Here is a 20,523-nt window from a genome sequence, read left to right on the forward strand (position 1 = left end):
ATGCTTGATATGTCTGTGGCAATTTAAGAATACATGTTAGTATTAATTCAACAAAACTGATAAAGAAACATACAAAACATATTGTAAAATGCTTTGTTTATTGGTAAATACATTTTATTTAGACCGACTTCTTTTAAAAATGCTTGAAAAGATAACAGATTAAGCAGAAAAGAATGTCTGATAGTTATGGTTAGACAGCTGTAAAAATATATATATATATATATATATAAATGTAAAGTGACTTACAATAGTACAATTCTTCATCTAATGAAAAATCCAGCCCGTTACAATCAAGTCTTCAGTAAGGACATAGGGCTGCACAATAATTCACATTTTATCAAAATTGGACTAAGCAGAAAGTGCAATATTTGGAAAAGACAAAACATGTGAAAATATCTATCCCGTCCTACAAACGACATACTTCTATTGACATGATAAAAAAAATTACACCATGATCAATTAAATGTATTTCTTAATGATAAGGCTTCCAAAAATGATAATTTCCTCTTTATTGCATGTCACATTGCAATGTTATGAGTCTGCGCTAACGTATAGCTCACTTGGTAGAGCGGGCAGCCTTTATTCTGGAGCTAGGGTTAGGGTTAGACAGACACACACCTATGTGAAGGACCTGAGTTTGAATACAGCCTAAAACCCTCTGTCACCCTCTGTCTCCCCCTTTGAAATGAACACTGTCACTTTTATAAAAACACTGGTGGCACAACATTTTGTTTTCAAATCCTGTAGCCCTACCATAGACACGAGTAATCCTTTAGATTATTCCCGTCCCCATTTGATGGGAAAGATAAGTTAGTCCCACAGTTTTAACTACAGTTCATACAGACTCCAAGGAAAGTAACCTGAGCACTTTGGAGACATACTCTTCAGCAAATTCAAAAACCTCCACCAGGGGGCAGCGCAGGACGACAGCAGTCTTCTACTTTAGGCATTAAACGGAGGGATTAAGTGCATTCTTAAAGGGCAGAAAGTGTCCGAAATAGTGCAATAAGAGCAAAAGGACATCATTTTCATTCATTTCACACACACACGAAAAAAAGAAATCCAGCACCAGTCACTTTTACTCTGCTATGGACAATTTTGCACTCCCATTTGCACTATACTTTTTTAAATATCCTGCTTACTTGAAGTAAACGGTTATTTTGTGTTTTTGTGGAGGTTTTTGTAAATGATTGAGTGTTCTTTAATTTTAATGTGAGTTTTTTATAGGCCTACCTCGGGACTGTGGGAAACAGTATTTCGATATTTCTGTGTGTACAAACATATTTTGAGATTGACAATAAAGTTGACTTTGACTTAATTTTAGCACGGACAAGACTTTGAATTGACAGATTTTTGCCTAAAGGAATTTGTTTTGTCTATATCTGTGAAGTTGCTCTAGCTGCCACAGTTATACCAGCTCAGAGTGAGACTTAGTGCAGGTCAGGCTGTGACATTGACGGTTGGTCCCGGTCTCTTTGAGCCTCGCGATCATTCGCTATACTCCTGAGTCGCCTCTGCAAGAATGATTCGGCAACACGAAGCCTCTGAGCTGGAGGACCATCTTCATCCTCCCCTTCTTCTCGGTCTCCAGGGGTCTCTGAGTTGAAGATGAGGAGGCTGCTGGAGACCTGCTGGCTTTGACGAGATGCTCTCCCTCCTCTCCCCTGACAGGGGTAAGGAGACAGAGGGGGGGTGTCTCTCTGTGAGAGTGACACAGAGTGTGTTAAAATAGAGCAATAATTATTGATCTGTGCAATATGGACTATTATTATATGATATGCAACCGGCAATTCATCAACTGTGTAATACTCAATACAATAATACTATACTTTTTTATTATATACATTTTAACACATTTTATTTATTCTTCCAAAAGGTGCAGATTTGTTATGAACTTCTTCTCTATGATTTAGTATTTATTTTTGATTTCATCTTATTTATTTTATTGTAAAGTGGAGCAACAAAATCCAATACCCCCTGGGGATAAATTATAAATACCATTTAAAGAGATGAAATGGATACAGTATTGAAGGTCCCCTATTATACTGTTTTTCATTACTTTACTATAGGTCTCAGATATATACACAACTCTGAAGTGATTGGCTAGAAACACCAAACAGATCATTGCAGCATTACCCATAATCCCCTCTGTTTCAGCCCTGTTTCCAAAGTGCTGATTCTCTGTCTGTTACTTTAGATGAAAATAAGGAGCCCCTCCCCACGCCCCTCTGAGAGATATTTGGTTACAAAGAACACAATGATGCTCTAGGAGGAGATTCAGGTGATAAGGGGGGGGGTTACCTTGGTTGGTGATTGGCTAATGGTTACACAAGCCAAAACATTGTTATGACATCATAAAGTGGCCAAAATCTGATCAGCTCATTTTCAGACAGGTTTTTATAGAAATGGATCAGGACAAAAAGAGAGAGAATCTTTTTTCCTGAAACTTTCAGAGTCTCTTTCCACAGAGGGGACACATGTTGATGTAGAACAGACATGAAGAAGAGGGGACACATGTTGATGTAGAAGAGACATGAAGAAGAGAGGACACATGTTGATGTAGAAGAGACATGAAGAAGAGGGGACACATGTTGATGTAGAAGAGACATGAAGAAGAGGGGACACATGTTGATGTAGAAGAGACATGAAGAAGAGGGGACACATGTTGATGTAGAAGAGACATGAAGAAGAGGGGACACATGTTGATGTAGAAGAGACATGAAGAAGAGGGGACACATGTTGATGCAGAAGAGACATGAAGAAGAGGGGACATATGTTGATGTAGAAGAGACATGAAGAAGAGGGGACACATGTTGATGTAGAAGAGACATGAAGAAGAGGGGACACATGTTGATGTAGAAGAGACATGAAGAAGAGGGGACACATGTTGATGTAGAAGAGACATGAAGAAGAGGGGACACATGTTGATGCAGAAGAGACATGAAGAAGAGGGGACACAAGTTGATGCAGAAGAGACATGAAGAAGAGGGGACACATGTTGATGTAGAAGAGACATGAAGAAGAGGGGACACATGTTGATGCAGAAGAGACATGAAGAAGAGGGGACACAAGTTGATGCAGAAGAGACATGAAGAAGAGGGGACACATGTTGATGTAGAAAATACAGGAAAATGTGGATTTTGCATAATAGGTGACCTTTAACAACATTTTGAGACATGAAATGGTCACTTACTCCAGAGGCTGGGTCAAACTGGTCGGCACAGTCGTGCATCTTCCCGGTGTAGATGTTGTCGTAAAAGCGGATCAGATTGACCCTCTCCTCCTGAGCGGGGGGGTAATGTGACGATGGTGAGTCGGGGGTCGGGAAAGCGTGAGCAGGGTCTCCATTATCTGTAGTAAATCAGTCACAAAGGCTCACTTTTCATTTTGGAATCACAGTACATTGTCTTAAAACATTGATATGATGGAGAGTTCATACTGTGAGTTCCTGTGGTGAGATGATGAATGTTATTCAATACACCTGTGCTATAATGAAGCTCTGAAGCTGCATCATTCTTGATGTAATAGTAGAGTGTTTCATTCAGATTTAAAGGATGTGTCCATGATTGCAAATTGAAAGCATAATGTAATCTAATCGTAGTGTATATTGTTTTACAACACAATGTATCATCATTTCCTTTTTCAACGTTACCATTTAATCCTTAATTGTATTACTTCTGTATGTTTCCTACAAAAGGTCTCTTACTGTTGTTTCCGTTGAGAAGTGTTTCCGTGTCTTGTCCGGAAATCAGCACACTTTTGCAGACCTGACAGCAGAAAATGTCTTCATGAGTTCCCAACTATTGAACATTAGTCACACATCTTAGGTTTGAATAATCATTTGTTAAGCAGCTGCCTGAGATGACAGTGGTTTCAATTCTATGCACTTTTCTTATTTTTGGGTAAAGATAAACAATAAACAAACGTACACTTCTGCTTGCAAGTGGTTGAGACTCGTAGCAATGAATTATGTGTTTGAAGGATATCTTCACATTGGTGATCTGTAAAAAGCAATACATTAAGATAGTCATTGGTTATACCCCTTGTGCTCATGCTTTTACAGTACAGGGAAAACAGCTTTTACTGCATCAGTAGAACACAAATATTCAGATGCATTTTGAGTGTGAAATAATGAACTAGGGTAACTTTAAAAAAAATGTAGCTCTTAACCTACAGTCAAAATACCCCGTAGACATCAGTGCATATATAGCAGCATGTTAACACAACCACAAATGACCATAGGATGTTTTAAAGCCCACCTTAGCGATCATGTAGATGGCACACATGAGCAGCTGGTCCAGGTGTCGGTCCTTCGTGAGGTCAGTGAAGTGAACCAGAGAGTGCTCAAAACACGTCCAGATCTTCAGACGCAGCTCCTCAGAAATGCCCAGCGTGGAACAAAGCTTCTCAAGACGCTTCCCCATCAACATGTACACCTGAGCCAGAAACACACAGTGCATCAGCACTGCAGACAGTAAAGCAGCTCAGATCAGGGCTGCATGAGATATCGTATGTAAAAACAACAGCACTTGTTTTATTTGGAAGTACGTTTGTTCAAAAAAGGTGAAATGTTTACATACACACAAAGCATTTACGCTCAATCCAACTTTATTTATATAGCACATTTAAAAACAACAGAGTTGACCAAAGTGCTGTACATCCATACATACATACAAAGCAGCATAAATAAATTAGGACAAAAAAACGAATGTAAAAGCAAGAGACAATAAAACCATACTTATAGCCACAGACTGAAAAACTGTCATACACGATGTAAAAACATTTTAAAACGCAACAAAATAGAAGACCCCAATTTAGAAAACACAGACTGATACGTTTTATACGTGGTCTGCAAAAGCACGGGAGAACAAGTAGGTCTTTAAACGAGATTGTCATGCCGAACACATGTGGCAACAACCGGTGGTAGCACGAGTTCCTGCATCCTCTGATATTGAGTTGGAATGGAAATAATGCATTCATATATTTTTGTTTAGATTCTACTGTACATAGACTACTTATTTTAATACAACAATGTGTTTATTTATTACTTAAGTGCAGCCCTAGTACAGATGTAGTATGTCGCTATTTGCTTGCTTCACTATAAAAGTTTCCATTCTTCCTTTCTATAAATGATTGCTGCTTGTTGGAGCTATTTATCGTTTGTATATAGAACATTTACCATTATTTAATGTCATTATTTTAGATAATTTAAGTAGATTTTATGCTTTGGTTTTGAAAGCAGCTTCAGTGACCAGGTGCTTTATTTATATGTATTGGTGGAGAAGTGGTTGGGCTCTGGAAAGGCATACCCTTTTTCCAGGGACAGAGAAGACATAAAGCCATTGTTGACTCCAGGACAATGTCGTGTTGTGGGATGTTTACTTACCTTGCGAGCGAACAGGTGGAGGGAGTTACTTCTCGGCGGCCTGTTTTCAGCTGATGGGTCAGTGTTGGAAGAAGCTTCAGCTCCGAAACTGAACTCCACTGACATGTCTCCAGGTGGGTTTCTGTCAGGTTGAAAGTCTGTCTGGTTTTGACCTTCAATTCTTGCAGGAGGCATCACCTGTTGAGTGGATAGAAACATAATTCATAATCATATCACCAGCATCACCTTGGAAGAACCCTGAGTATTACATCTTGACAATCTCCTGGTGCCAGGTAGAGAGTTTGTGTGTGTGGTTGCCAACCTGTTGGCAGGTGGGCAGATGGCCCTCATTGGCGCTGATGGCTTTCCACAGCGGGGAGTCTGTGGTCCAGGCCAAACTCTCCAGAACTCTCTCTTCTGATTGGGCGAGGTGTGTGACCACATCGCGGGGAAGACACCTCTCAGCCCGCAGAACCAGCTCGATCACCTGTCAGAACACAGGGAAACCAAAATGTGTTTTAAAGGCGATTTTCTCGTATTACAATGTTCTCTTTTCCAGTTGGAGTTAGACAAAAAAAGTCCTAGAAAGACAAGGTAAACTTATGTGCATTTAAAAAAGAAGAATAGTTTAGTCGAAAACTAAAAGGTACCATGGGGTCGGGTTAGAATTTTCTATAGGGGAGTTCGTATAGCATGAAACACTTGACATAACTAAAGGATAAGTTCAGAAAGAAAGTGAGGTCATAGAACATTATTTTGCTTTTAAATGAGTGTTTTTAAATGCCATTTTATAATATGTTTCATTTTTGTAAAGCACTTTGAATTGCCTTGTGTTGAAAGGTGCTATATAAATAAACGTGCCTTGCCTTAGAACACAGGTAGGTGGTAGCGATCTCTCGCAGGCACAATATATAAAATGTGTCGTCGTTATATGCAATTTTTTGTTTGTGGTTTATTGAAGTATTTGTACCATTCAATACCAACTCTCCATTCTCTTTCATCTATGCCCCCATATAGAATTCTCTGAGCGTCTAATGACTGCCACCCAGTGTTCAATAAAATACTGCACGATATATCTAAAAACAATAAACATGTAGGGCTCATACATGGGGGTGAAGGTATTCTCAAAGTTAAGAGGTGGTGTTACTTTGCTTCAAACTTAAACTAGATGAGAAACTAGAAAATAATATGAAAATCTTGGTGACTGAAACTCAGAGAACTCAGAGTTCCCATGAGGCAGAAATGTAAACATATTTTCTGCAGTAGAGCTTGTCTATGAAATACAATTGACCTCCATACAAGCCAATGCAAATCATAACACATTTACTTAGTCCTTCACTTCTTATTTATCATGAAGTTATTTAATTGCATATCAATGGATGTGCAAACATGTACGCATAGTCAGGAAAACTCCCACTGTGAGCAGCACGAAGCTTGGAAACACACCTTGATGAAGTGGTAAGGAGCCAGTGTGAGGACCTGAAGGAGCAGAGGGAACTCGTATGGTAGACTGTTTGAGAATAAGGTAATCTCCAGACAACAGGCCACCAGGCAGCGCTGAAACAGATCCAGCTCCAGGAGGACCTGAGACACACACATCACAAGTGAGTCACTTTAACACCAGCAAGCACATTAGGATGTTAAAGGTCCCCTATTATACTGTTTTTCAGCAATATATTATAGGTCTCAGATATATACAAAACATGTCTCTGAAGTGTTTGGCTCCAAACACCAAACAGATCATTGCAGCATTACCCATAATCCCCTCTGTTTCAGCCCTGTTTCAAAAGTGCTGATTCTCTGTCTGTCACTTTAGATGGAAATAAGGAGCCCCTCCCCACGCCCCTCTGAGAGAGATTTGGTTACAAAGAACACAATGGTGCTCTAGGAGGAGATTCAGGTGATAAGGGGGGGGGGGGTGTTACCTTGGTTGGTGATTGGCTAATGGTTACACAAGACAAAACATCGTTATGACATCATAAAGTGGCCACAATCTGATCAGCTCATTTTCAGACAGGTTTTTATAGAAATGGATCAAAAAGAGAGAGAATCTTTGTTCCTGAAACTTTCAGAGTCTCTTTCCACAGAGGGGACACATGTTGATGTAGAAGAGTCATGAAGAAGAGGGGACACATGTTGATGTAGAAGAGACATGAAGAAGAGGGGACACATGTTGATGTAGAAGAGACATGAAGAAGAGGGGACACATGGTGATGTAGAAGAGACATGAAGAAGAGGGGACACATGTTGATGTAGAAGAGACATGAAGAAGAGGGGACACATGTTGATGTAGAAGAGACATGAAGAAGAGGGGACACATGTTGATGTAGAAGAGACATGAAGAAGAGGGGACACATGTTGATGTAGAAGAGACATGAAGAAGAGGGGACACATGTTGATGTAGAAGAGACATGAAGAAGTGGGGACACATGTTGATGTAGAAGAGACATGGAGAAGAGGGGACACATGTTGATGTGGAAGAGACATGAAGAAGAGGGGACACATGTTGATGTAGAAGAGACATGAAGAAGAGGGGACACATGTTGATGTAGAAGAGACATGAAGAATAGGGGACACATGTTGATGTAGAAGAGACATGAAGAATAGGGGACACATGTTGATGTAGAAGAGACAGGAAGAATAGGGGACACATGTTGACGTAGAAGAGACATGAAGAAGAGGGGACACATGTTGATGTAGAAGAGACATGAAGAAGAGGGGACACATGTTGATGTAGAAGAGACATGAAGAAGAGGGGACACATGTTGATGTAGAAGAGACAGGAAGAATAGGGGACACATGTTGATGTAGAAGAGACATGAAGAAGAGGGGACACATGTTGATGTAGAAGAGACATGAAGAAGGGACACATGTTGATGTAGAAGAGACATGAAGAAGAGGGGACACATGTTGATGTAGAAGAGACATGAAGAAGAGGGGACACATGTTGATATAGAAGAGACATGAAGAAGAGGGGACACATGTTGATGTAGAAGAGACATGAAGAAGAGGGGACACATGTTGATGTAGAAGAGACATGAAGAAGAGGGGACACATGTTGATATAGAAGAGACATGAAGAAGTGGATGTTGCATAATAGGTGACCTTTAAATGCCATAAACATGCAGTATAACTCTTTGCATGCAGTTCCACTTGTGGCCACATGAAGGCGCTGCACTCACCGAGCCGTCCTTGATGTCCAGCCTCTCCTTCTCCTGACTGAGGATGTTCTCCAGGATCCTGTAATACCATATTGCTGCCGCACAGCAGGACTTTGCTGCTAGATCTGTGAACAACACCACCAGATCATATCCGACAATTAGCAACAATAGTGACTTCATTAACTTGTATTTATTAATATATAAAGTTAACTACAGCTTACAAATATGTAGTGTAAAAAGTGCAAGGATGGCTTCTAAAATGTAGTGGAGTAGAAATCCATAGTAGCATAAGGTGAATACACTTAGGTAATATATATATATATATACTTTATATGTACCTTTCACAACTGTTTAAAATACTAGATGAGCAGACAGTGCTGTGCCAAAACAGAAATTGTTGCTTCTGATAGAAACCGTCAATATTAAATGTGGTCGGCTTTGTCTTAACTATGCATCGTTGCCATTTCCCAACATACAATTCTGGCCTAAAAACCAGTAGTATCGTCAAAGCCATAATAATTTTTCCTTAAGAAATATTAACCATAAGGTAAAAACGTTCCTTTACATTAGGATGAGAGCTTTCATTATACATGTATTCCTAACATTCAGCATACTATCTTATTATTGTAGGATCCTTTAATATGTGAGATTACGGTTGTTCTCGTCTCCTGCCGTGTCCCTGTGGTGTTGCAGAAACATTTGCAGCATGAATCTCAATCTGGTTTCAATCGCGTCGGTTGGATCTCTGCAGCAGGCCCTGAACCAGAGAAACCAGAGAGCAGTTAGAGAGGCACGGCCCATTACACATACATTTCATTATCTGAGAGTGGTTAAATAAAGAGACTTGTTTGTTGGAAAACATCTAAAAAATAAATAAAAGGCCACAGAAAGTATTTAAAAGCCCCTTACTGCAATTGCAAATAATGTAAAGAGTTTAATTAACTAAACATACAGTTTGAACATAATTAAACAGTCCTTTGTCTCAATGCAAACCTGCAGGCTTATAAACCATTACATGAGTAGCACGTCCCACAATACCTGCACCTCCCCTTTAAGATATATGATATCCATTTGTTGTCTTAATGCCAAAGACTATTCACATTTCGTGCACATGTCAATAAATGTTCCAACCCTCCTGTTGTCTTTGGGTCAAATCTGACCGATTTACTACTTTCATCAATCATAACTTTTTTGTTTTACATTCGATTGCATTCAGGCTTTATGATATCCTTCACAGTAGACATTTGAACATATACAATTGCTGATCACCATTTTCATTGCATTTTGGATGATTCAGAAATGACCGCCACACACACACACACGCACACGCACACGCACACACACACTAGATGTGTGTGTCCCCTTATGTGCCCAATCCCCCCATGTGAATCACATCTGGCAAATGCAAACACACACACACACACAGAACAATTTGATACATGTCCCGCTCTTATGTGCCCATCCCCCCACATGGATCACACCTGGCACACGCAATACATGTTCAGTATCTGTTCTTTGTACTGCTCCTAGTACTAGACTCCTGGTACTCTGGTACTAGGATGGGTTAAATGCAGAGGCCACATTTCACTGTGTGTGCTGTGTGCTCTGCATGTGTGACCATTAAAGAGGGGTTTCATCCCTCCCAATTATATTCTATTTACTGCAGTTTTTCATGTATACCAGTAGTTTGATACAATATTTACAGTTTGAAAGGGTGTTAAATGAAATGTGGTGATGATTCATGGTTTTTGTGTTAATGTAATAGCAGTTAAAACAGGACCGGTCAAATGTGACTGTACATTTGTTTATCTTATTATATTTACGTGAGTATAGACCTATGGTATAGACTCCTGTATTTACTTGGTCACTTACAACCTTCTCTGCAACGTTTAGCTGATTGTAAACAAATGTTGACATGTACAGTATACAGTTTGCTTCATCTGCATTACTTGAAAATTGGTCTTGCAACATAATCTTGCACTATTTTTATCGTTTTACATTTTTGTGTTTTAGTTACTGTGACATGCAATTGTTGTCCTTAGGTATGTTTGTGTTTGAATTTCATTTGATTACCTAAAAATAATGTTTTCTTGGCAATTTCATAATTATTCTCTAACTCTAGAAATAAGACTAATATGTGTGTATATATATAACTCTATAAATAAGACTAATATGTGTCTATATATACACACACCTATATATATATATATATACATGCAACGGGATATATATATATATATATCTATGTATATATATATATATCTATGTATATATATATACATGCAACGGGATATATATATATCTATGTATATATATATATATATCTATGTATATATATATATATATATCTATGTATATATATATATATATGTATATATATATATATATATATTAGGGCTGTCAGTCGATTAAAATAGTTAATCGCGATTAATCGCACATTTTTTATCTGTTCTAAATGTACCTTAGAGGAATATTTTTCAAGTTTTTAATACTCTTATCAACATATGAGTGGACAAATATGCTTTATGCTAATGTTTATTATCATTTGAACAATGACAAATATTCTCATGAATATTAAACACAACAACCTCTGAACATTACAAATATTCGCCTCAATTCAACCTGGAACCTCTCTCATACAATGATACAATACAAATGGTGTGTGTGTGTGTGTGTGTGTGTGTGTGTGTGTGTGTGTGTGTGTGTGTGTGTGTGTGTGTGTGTGTGTGTGGTGTGTGTGTGTGTGTGTGTGTGTGTGTGTGTGTGTGTGGTGTGTGTGTGGGTGTGTGTGTGTGTGTGTGTGTGTGTGTGTGTGTGTGTGTGTGTGTGTGTGTGTGTGTGTGTGTGTGTGTGTGAGATGGATTATGAGGGGCCGTACAGGCCATAATTCATACTGGTCCTCTCACGCACATACATTCTCCTTTTACATACATATATTTTATAATATGCATGTCTGAAGAGAATATATGTATGCAAGAGAAGAATGTATGTATGTGTGAAGACAATATATGTATGTGAGAGAAGAATGTATGTATGTGAGAGAGAAAGTATAGTGGAAACGGAAGGAGTATGGTTGAAACGGAAGGCAGGTCATTCTTGCGCTGTGATTGGCTCAGAAGGTCGAGCGGGGCGGGCTCATGTTCAGAACTTCTGATTTCAAATCAACATAACATGATGGAGGGAGATGAATCGCGTAGATTGCAGCAAGCATTAGGGGTTTTAAGGAACATTTTGTCAACCCCTGAAACTGTCACATCCCTGGCCAGGTGTCCTTGCGGGTGCGTTCGCTTTACTTATCAGAGCGTGCCGTAAGGGCGGTTACTCTTTGGTTTATAAACTCCCGCCTGGGACGGACTGATGCATTAGATTATGTGCTATATGGAGGGGACTTTGACAGAGTATTTCTCACAAAGTACACAGTAAAAGTACTTCAATGTATTGTTAGTAGCAGTCAAACTAGTACCGAGTCCAACAGTGTCAGTTTTATGAAGAACTTGTGGTAAAATATATTTGTAAAAAGAAAATGAAGAGCTACTGATTTGAAAAAATGGCTCTCTGTATAGTTTAAATCTCCTAACAATGTTGTCCATTTATTCTTCTCCCCTCGAGTCCAACAGTGTCAGTTTTATTAAGAACTTTCAGTAAAAAATATTTGTAAAATATGAAGAGCAGCTGATTTGAAAAGACAAACGCGAGAGACGGCTGAGTGACCGCAGTGCAGAATCGCTGTAGGCCTATAGTTTAAATCTCCTAACAATGTTGTCCATTTTAGACACATGCTTATTATATTTACAGCCTTAATAACATTCATTTTCTGGGCTCAATGTGTGTCTTGGCCGTTTTCGTTGTGATCGCTAAATTCACCTTCCCCTTGTTTATAATTATGTTAACATTAAAATCACTAAATATATGCCGTAACTATTTTTGCTCTAGGCAACTCAAGGGCTCAGGTAATTACATTATATTACATTGCATTTAGCTGACGCTTTTATCCAAAGCGACTTACAATAAGTGCGTTCGACCAACAAAATACAAACTTGAAGAAAACAGAATCATATAAGTACATCAGGTTTCATAGAGCCAAACATTTCAAGTGCTACTCAACTGGCTTTAGATAAGCCAGTCCTTTATTAGTATAAAAGTGCTTCGTTAATAGTTCTATCGCTCGAAGTGGAGTCGAAAGAGATAAGTTTTCAGTTTGCGCCGGAAGATGTGCAAGCTATCTGCCGTCCTGATGTCAATGGGGAGCTCATTCCACCATCCTGGAGCCAGGACAGCAAACCCACGTGTTTTCGCCGATGGGAACTTGGGTCCCCCTCGCAGCGAGGGTGCAGCGAGTCGTTTGGCTGATGTAGAGCGTAGTGCACGCGCTGGGGTGTACGGTTTAACCATGTCCTGGATGTACGAAGGGCCAGATCCATTCGCAGCATGGTACGCAAGTACCAGTGTCTTGAAGTGGATACTAGCAGTTACCGGAAGCCAGTGAAGGGAGCGGAGGAGCGGAGTGGTGTGGGAGAATTTAGGAAGGTTGAAGACCAGACGAGCCGCTGCATTCTGGATGAGCTGCAGAGGTCGGATGGCACATGCAGGTAGACCAGCCAGGAGGGAGTTGCAGTAGTCTAGGCGTGAGATGACGGGAGCCTGGACCAGAACCTGAGTCGCTTTCTGTGTCAGCTGGGGACGTATCCTCCTGATGTTGTAAAGCGTGTATCTGCAGCAACGGGTTGTAGCAGCGATGTTTGCAGTGAAGGACAGATTGTTATCTAGGGTCACACCCAGATTCCTTGCAGTCTGAGTCGGGGAAACAACTGAGGTGCCGATGTTGATTGTTAGGTCAAGAGTGGGACAATCTTTTCCCGGAAGGAAGAGCAGCTCAGTCTTGTCAAGGTTGAGCTTGAGGTGATGAGCAGACATCCACTGAGAGATGTCAGCTAGACAAGCAGAGATGCGTGCGACGACCTGGGTCTCTGAGCGGGGAAAGGACAGAATTAATTGGGTGTCGTCAGCGTAGCAGTGGTAAGAAAAACCATGCGGGCTAATGACTGATCCGAGCGAGTTTGTGTACACGGAGAAGAGGAGGGGACCAAGAACAGAGCCCTGAGGGACCCCTGTAGTTAATTGACAAGGGTCGGACTCAGACCCTCTCCAAGTCACCCTGTAGGTACGGTCTTTCAGGTATGAGGTGAGGAGGGAAAGTGCAGAGCCTGAAACTCCAAGTTTTTGGAGAGTGCGAAGGAGGATCTGATGATTCACCGTGTCGAATGCAGCAGACAGGTCCAACAGGATGATGACAGAGGAGAGGGATGCAGTTTTGGCAGTGTGCAGTTCCTCCGTGACAGCAATGAGAGCAGTTTCTGTGGAGTGACCTGCCTTGAAACCAGACTGGTGCGGATCCAGAAGGTTGTTCTGATTGAGATAACAGGTGAGTTGTTTAAAGACAGTGCGTTCAAGTGTTTTAGACAGGAACGGGAGGAGAGAGACAGGCCTGTAGTTTATAACATCAGACGGGTTGAGAGTGGGTTTCTTTAGGAGAGGGTTTACTCTTGCCTCCTTGAGACTGTTTGGAAAGTGACCAGAAGTTAGAGAAGTGTTGATGAAATGGGTGAGAAACGGTAGAATATCAGGAGCGATAGTCTGAAGGAGGTTTGAAGGGATAGGGTCCAGAGGACAGGTGGTAGGGCGGGCAGAGGTAATGAGGGTAAGAACCTCACTTGGAGAGAGAGGGGAAAAGGAGGTTAGTGTGTTGGTGGAAGGAGGGTCTGGTGACCCAGCGGTGAGTAAAGGTGAGTCAGAAAAAGAAGAGCGAATATCATCAACCTTTTTTTCAAAGTGGGTAACAAAGTCGCTTGACAGAAGTGAGGAGGGGCTTTTGGAGGGTCCAAGAGGGTGGAGAAGATGGAAAATAGTTTTTTAGGATTGGAATAGGAAGATTGGATCTTATCTTGAAAGAAAGTGCTTTTTGCCTGAGAGATCGAAGCAGAGAAAGACGAGAGGAGAGCCTGATAGGTTAGGAGGTCGTCACAGTGTTTGGATTTCCACCGTTTCCGCTCTGCTGCCCTAAGGACGGTTCTATTAGCACGCAGTGCATCATTTAGCCAGGGAGCAGGAGGGGACTGACGAGCCTGCCGAGATGTGAGAGGACAGAGAGAGTCCAGAGTGGATGAGAGAGTAGAGAGGAGAGTTTCTGCAGCAGAGTTTGGAGGCAGGAGTTGGAACGAGTCAGAGGAAGGGAGGGCTGAGAGCACCGACGAGGCAAAGGTAGAGGGGGAGAGGGAGCGAAGGTTACGGCGGACAAGTGCAGGATGAGAAGAGATTAGTTTGTTATGTTTGGAAAGGGGTAGAGAGAATGAAATGAAGAAGTGATCGGATGTGTAGAGCGGGTTTACAGAGAGGTTAGAAGTAGCGCAGTTCCTTGAGAATATGAGATCAAGGACATTGCCAGCTTTATGAGTCGGTGGGGACGGAGACAGTGAGAAAGCAAAGGCGGTTAACAGAGATGTTAGTTTGTCTATCTTCCCTGTCTGGAGGTTGAAGTCTCCGAGAAGTACAGCAGGAGGGCCAGTTTCAGGGATGTGTGAGAGGAGATTATCTAATTCCTCCAAGAAGTCCCCCAAGGCACCTGGTGGACGGTAGAGAACAACAATGGTTAACTGTATAGGATGGGTTACTGTGACGGCATGGAATTCAAAGGTGGAAGGAGTGAAGTTAGGTAGTTTGAAGAGGGAAAAGCTCCATTTGGGAGAGAGCAGGAGACCAGTGCCACCTCCTCTGCCAGTTGGTCTGGGTGTATGGGAGAAGGAATATGCAGTGGAGAGAGCTGCTGGGGTGGATGTGTTGGATGGAGTAATCCAGGTCTCAGTGAGAGCAAGAAAATCCAGAGACTGCAGGGAGGCGTAGCCAGAGATTAAGTCAGCCTTAGGAACAGCTGACTGGCAGTTCCACAGGCCACCTGAAACTAGATGTTGGATCTCAGTGGAGCATGTGGGATAGACGAGAGCAGGCCGGTTATATCGATTACAAGATACACGGGGTCAGTGATAATTGAGGGGAGGCACATGAACAGGAATGGAGAAAATACACATGATTATAGCATGAGGGGCTAAACAACCAAATAAAATAATAAAATAAAACACCAGCGATACTTAGCTCAATCAAAGTAGGATTTGCCTCGTCTTTGCCTCCCTCGTGACTCCCGCAGGACTCTAATGTCTTTGCCAGTCTTTGACTCCCGCAGGACTCTAATGTCTTTGCCAGTCTTTGACTCCCGCAGGACTCTAATGTCTTTGCCAGTCTTAGCCTGTCTGACGCTGAAGCTGACGCTCCAGGAAAGTGCTACCTAAAATGGACACCTGATTGCTGAGTTCTCACAGCTGTGGGGCAACATCCCTTTAATTAGTTAACTCTGCAGCTGGTGGCCCTCAAAAGGAAATCTAGACTGGCTTCCTCCTGATGTGTTATTGTCTTTTAAGTCAATTACATTAAACCCTAAGTTATAAAGTTATGAGTTTAACCCTTAATACAGTTACACCTACTCAATAAAGCTCTTAGTATTCTACAAATGTTTAAATCAAAGTTAACCCTAGCAGTCAGTTAGTTCACATTTAAGGTTTCAGTCAAATGACTTGTCCCAAGTTTCTGCCTGACAGATAGATACTGTAGCGGTTTTGAGTTTTGAAATCACAATTCCAGTCAGATCAACTACAGAGCATTGATACAGAGTACACACACTGAAACAGAGAAGTCTAAAAACACAATGTTACTCACACAATTCTAGAAGTCTCCAGTAGCTTTCTTGTCAAAATCGAGTTGCACACTCGTAATGTGATTACTATATGAATAATTGTCCAAAATAACATAAAATGCATAGGGTTTTTTGTTAAGTAACATACTTTCGTCGCCGGCCGGCCGATACATGCCGCGCATTTAGTGGGCCTGTCTGTCAATTAATCCCCGGGCCACTTTTTCCCCCCAGTCCGCCCCTGTTACGGTGTTATTCAGGGATTCTATAAAAAACTAAAAGTCTAACCTGAACTCAGCGGTCAGTCGGTCACTCGGGCCAAACATCGATTGCCCCTGGTTACCATGGGGACCGTTGTCCATGGTGACCTTTACTCACACAGGATGAGTCAGAGCAGGAACCTAAACAAGGACATTAAAAACGCTCAGATTAGGAAACATACAAACTATCAACGAAGTACAATCTGGTTGAGCCCCTCAAGTTCGTCAACCACTAAACAAATATCATTTGTAATAATATTAAACGGTAAATAATTAGGGCCATGTAGGCATTAGAGAAGCCAAGTTTATTATATAGCACATGTTAACAAGGCAATTTAAAGTGCTTTATAAAAAAACATTAGAGGCATTTTAAACTAAGAGCTTTGATAATATAAATAAAATCACGCTTTAATAGAATAAGGGAAAATAATGAGAAGAGGAAGACTTCAATGTTGAGAAAAAAAGACAAAATGAGGAGAATTACCATGACACTTTTGAGAATAAATCAAACCTATATTCTCAATATGCAAAATAAAAAAACTAATTTAATTCCCTTGACTTGTCCTATAAGGCTCTTTCTTCCATGTGTCATATTTTCTTAGTTTCCTAGCTTTTTCAGTCTGATTCTACTTTTAAAAGAAGCTAGACAAAAAGAAAACAGGTTTGCCATAACGCACCAAAAACACAAAGACACATAGACATGGTGTCGGTGAAGTAGCTCTTTCTAAAGCTTCGCCTACAAGCAACTCTTAATTTCACACATGGGACACAAACACAAACGAACAAACCTTGAAATGGTTGTTCCCTCCTTTACCTTTGAGGCCCAGCCAATAAATAGTTATATCACGGGACTCCCTGTGAACAACTTTTACAATGTTATCACGTGTACAAATAATATTGAAAAGATGTCAGAAGTGTGTCGGTGGGTGTTTTTTTTAAACTTTGACCAGAGCTGTTGCTTCCTGCTTCCAGTGTGCATGCTTAGCTTATCCACTGCCCTGCGTTATATTGATCATACAGCAATGAGAGTTATTACTCTTATCAACAGATGTGATGAGTCACATGTTACTGCATCTCAGATGGGAAAGCTTCCCAAACATGGAGTACTGCTCCGTCCTTGCAAGGTACCTTAATGTGAAATTAAAATGTATTATAAAGTGTGATTATGGCGTGTTGAGAGTGTAACAGGAAGTCGTGTGTCTGTCAGACGGCTTAAGATCATTGTACGCTGAACTGATTGTTATGTTCTCAGTCAGCTTTTGTCATAGGCTCGGTTATGTGAAAACTAATCTCCATCACCCCCCCCCATTTCCGTACTTTTACTTTGAGTTTAAAAGGCCTTCTCCTACTGTACCTCCCACATTCCACATTGAGTGTGTTCCCTCCTCTGTCTGTCTCAATGGAGGCTCTGTTTCACTCCAACGTGTGCCGTTTATCATCCAGGATCCCACTGGCCTCCCACAGACACATGTGTGCAGCGGCGTTTTTATATGTACAAACTAATTGGGGAACGAACAACATCTGCCCTGTACATTCATACAGGGCAAAAGACACATTTTCAAGAGGCTCACATCAGAGTTTTCGATGGGGTTTTGTTTATTTTGTTGGCAGCTCATCCCTTAAAACAGAAGAGTCAAATTGCTTATACACTGAACAAAAATATAAATGCAACACTTTTGTTTTTGCTCCCATTTTTCATGAGATGAACTCAAAGATCTAAAACATTTTCTATATACACAAAATAACAATTTCTCTCAAATATTGTTCACAAATCTGAAAAAAATCTGTGATAGTGAGCACTTCTCCTTTGCCGAGATAATCCATCCCACCTCACAGGTGTGGCATATCAAGATGCTGATTAGACAGCATGATTATTGCACAGGTGTGCCTTAGGCTGGCCACAATAAAAGGCCACTCTGAAACGTGCAGTTTTGCTTTATTGGGGGGGTCTGGGGGGGGTCCGAAAACCAGTCAGTATCTGGTGTGAGGGGTAGGGTTAGGGTAATGTTGTGAATCGAGTGGCCTGTGTTCGTCGTCCATACCATAACCCCACCACCACCATGGGCCACTCGATTCACAACATTACCCTAACCCTCACACCAGATACTGACTGGTTTTTGGACCCCCCCCAGACCCCCCCCAATAAAACAAAAATGCACGTATGTAAGAACGATGTAGCCTGTGTTATATAGGTATATAGACATGGCCAAAACATTAGAAACGTTATCAACAAAATGTGAATGTGATATCCTCATTTGAGAAAGAGAAAAACCCCAACATCTGAACAATCAAATGATTGTTGTGTTTTATCATTTAGGGTCAAGTAAGGTGATTGTTTTACTGTTGCACTAATGTCAGGCTTTGCGAGACACCACAATAATCCTCATTGTAGATGAAAAGATGCTTCTTCACCAAAGTTTCACGTGTTTCCAACAGATTCGTCTTGAGGCCTCACACACTTTCTCTGAATGAGCATTAACATCTTCACAGAGCTGCAGGTTAATGGACTGAAAAAGCGTTCACCCAATTCACTTTAAAATCAGAAGCAACAATAACTGCAATTTCTCTAATCAGGAGAGTAAACCACGTGTCATTCTGTCACGTTATCCCTTTAAACCTGTCAAATACATTTTCTGACTTATTTCTACAGAAGTTTCAGCAGCTACTTGTTTGAATCACAGATAATCTCATTCTTGAGAGCCTCCAAATGAAAATGCCTCGGTTCTTAAACACATTATTTGTTTCCCTCCTTTGTCAATAGATGAGTTAATTTTCCATTACAAATAGACTGCCAGTGTCAAGAGTCAAAGGAAACACATGTTGCCTACAGAAAACTGGACTGATGCAACCTCTCCTTGTCATACATCATAATCTTCCTCAAACTGTCTTTTGTGTGATGTACTATGTGAAGCTTTTCTATGCATTACATGGAAATAAAGTGTCCATACAATACAGCTGACACTAGGATTGTGTTCTGTTTTAGAAATACACTTACAGCGAGAAAAGCACAAGCAAGTGGGTTACACCTATTTCCTGTTTTGTTCACTGACAGAAGTTTCATCATAAACAGGCCTAAGTTTCACTTTCCAACACGTGCTAGCCATTTAAATGTTGCCGTAGTTGAACACATTTTGTACAATACAACAGGCTATTTAGAGCCTTTTAAAAGAGTCAATCATTAACCTCCAGTCAGTCGGTGCTGCAGCATTTAGCTGTTATTACTCATGCAGAAGTAGAGGGTGAATGTTATCAGCTGACTTTTCATGCAACACGTCATTTAATTTGAACTTTTGACTGAAGTACAATACAACGAGGATCAAAGTCACTTACCAGTGTCGGTCACTCTGGGTTTTATGGTTTAAAATCCAGGTTGGGTCCTGTGCTGTGTGTTTTAAGTGTGTGTCCGGCTGCAGCAGTGCTCACGTGCTGCTCTGCACAGCCACAGCGAGGAAGTTCACATTATTGAGACAAGCCCCGACATGTCTGGTGTTGCTCTGAAGTGTGAGCAGCTGTAAGAACAACAGGAGCGCCACCAAGAGGAAGACTAACAGGGAAATCCAGGAGGAAAACATGTCAACTCTTTACTGTAATACAAATGGGATCTGTTCATGCACTCATGTCCGGGAAAAACACATTTTAGGCTGTTTTGTTTGAAAATAATCTTGGAAACGTTTGATGGATCTTTCTTATCACCCAGATGATGAATGATTCAACTTTATAAAATGTGCAACCAATTACATATTTCTAGATAGATTTTGGATTAGGTGTATTGTGATTGTTGCATTACTTCTCTACTGAATGCTATATTACAACAGATACAGTTAGAACTACGATAACAACCTTTTGTGCTACTTGCACTCTGAAAATTGATGTGTCAGCAACTTTTTCCTGAGTTGTAAATCATTGTGTGCAAAAAGCTATCTTTTACTCAAAAAAGAACAAAGGAACATACAAAGTAAGGTTTTAGTTGCCTTAAATTTAAGCAAGTACAGATTATTT

The 20,523-nt window shown here is 40.8% G+C and overlaps 1 protein-coding gene across 1 annotated transcript; it reads right to left on the bottom strand.

The window, feature by feature from the left end:
- Positions 1-95: 95 nt before the first annotated feature.
- LOC117549139 (retinoblastoma-like protein 2) lies at positions 96-19,961 on the bottom strand. The gene is made up of 12 exons (XM_034220767.1): positions 19,855-19,961; positions 16,553-16,665; positions 9,180-9,283; positions 8,548-8,651; positions 6,812-6,949; positions 5,688-5,852; positions 5,387-5,563; positions 4,260-4,436; positions 3,930-4,001; positions 3,707-3,767; positions 3,194-3,351; positions 96-1,700 (listed from the first exon to the last, which is right to left on the bottom strand). The coding sequence occupies exons 2-12, from the start codon at positions 16,624-16,626 to the stop codon at positions 1,431-1,433; spliced, it is 1,500 nt and encodes a 499-aa protein (XP_034076658.1). The 5' UTR covers positions 16,627-16,665; positions 19,855-19,961; the 3' UTR covers positions 96-1,430.
- Between the last annotated feature and the right edge of the window lie 562 nt (positions 19,962-20,523).

Source organism: Gymnodraco acuticeps, unplaced genomic scaffold (genome assembly GCF_902827175.1).
Source record: "Gymnodraco acuticeps unplaced genomic scaffold, fGymAcu1.1, whole genome shotgun sequence".
NCBI classification, from domain to species: Eukaryota; Metazoa; Chordata; class Actinopteri; order Perciformes; family Bathydraconidae; genus Gymnodraco; species Gymnodraco acuticeps.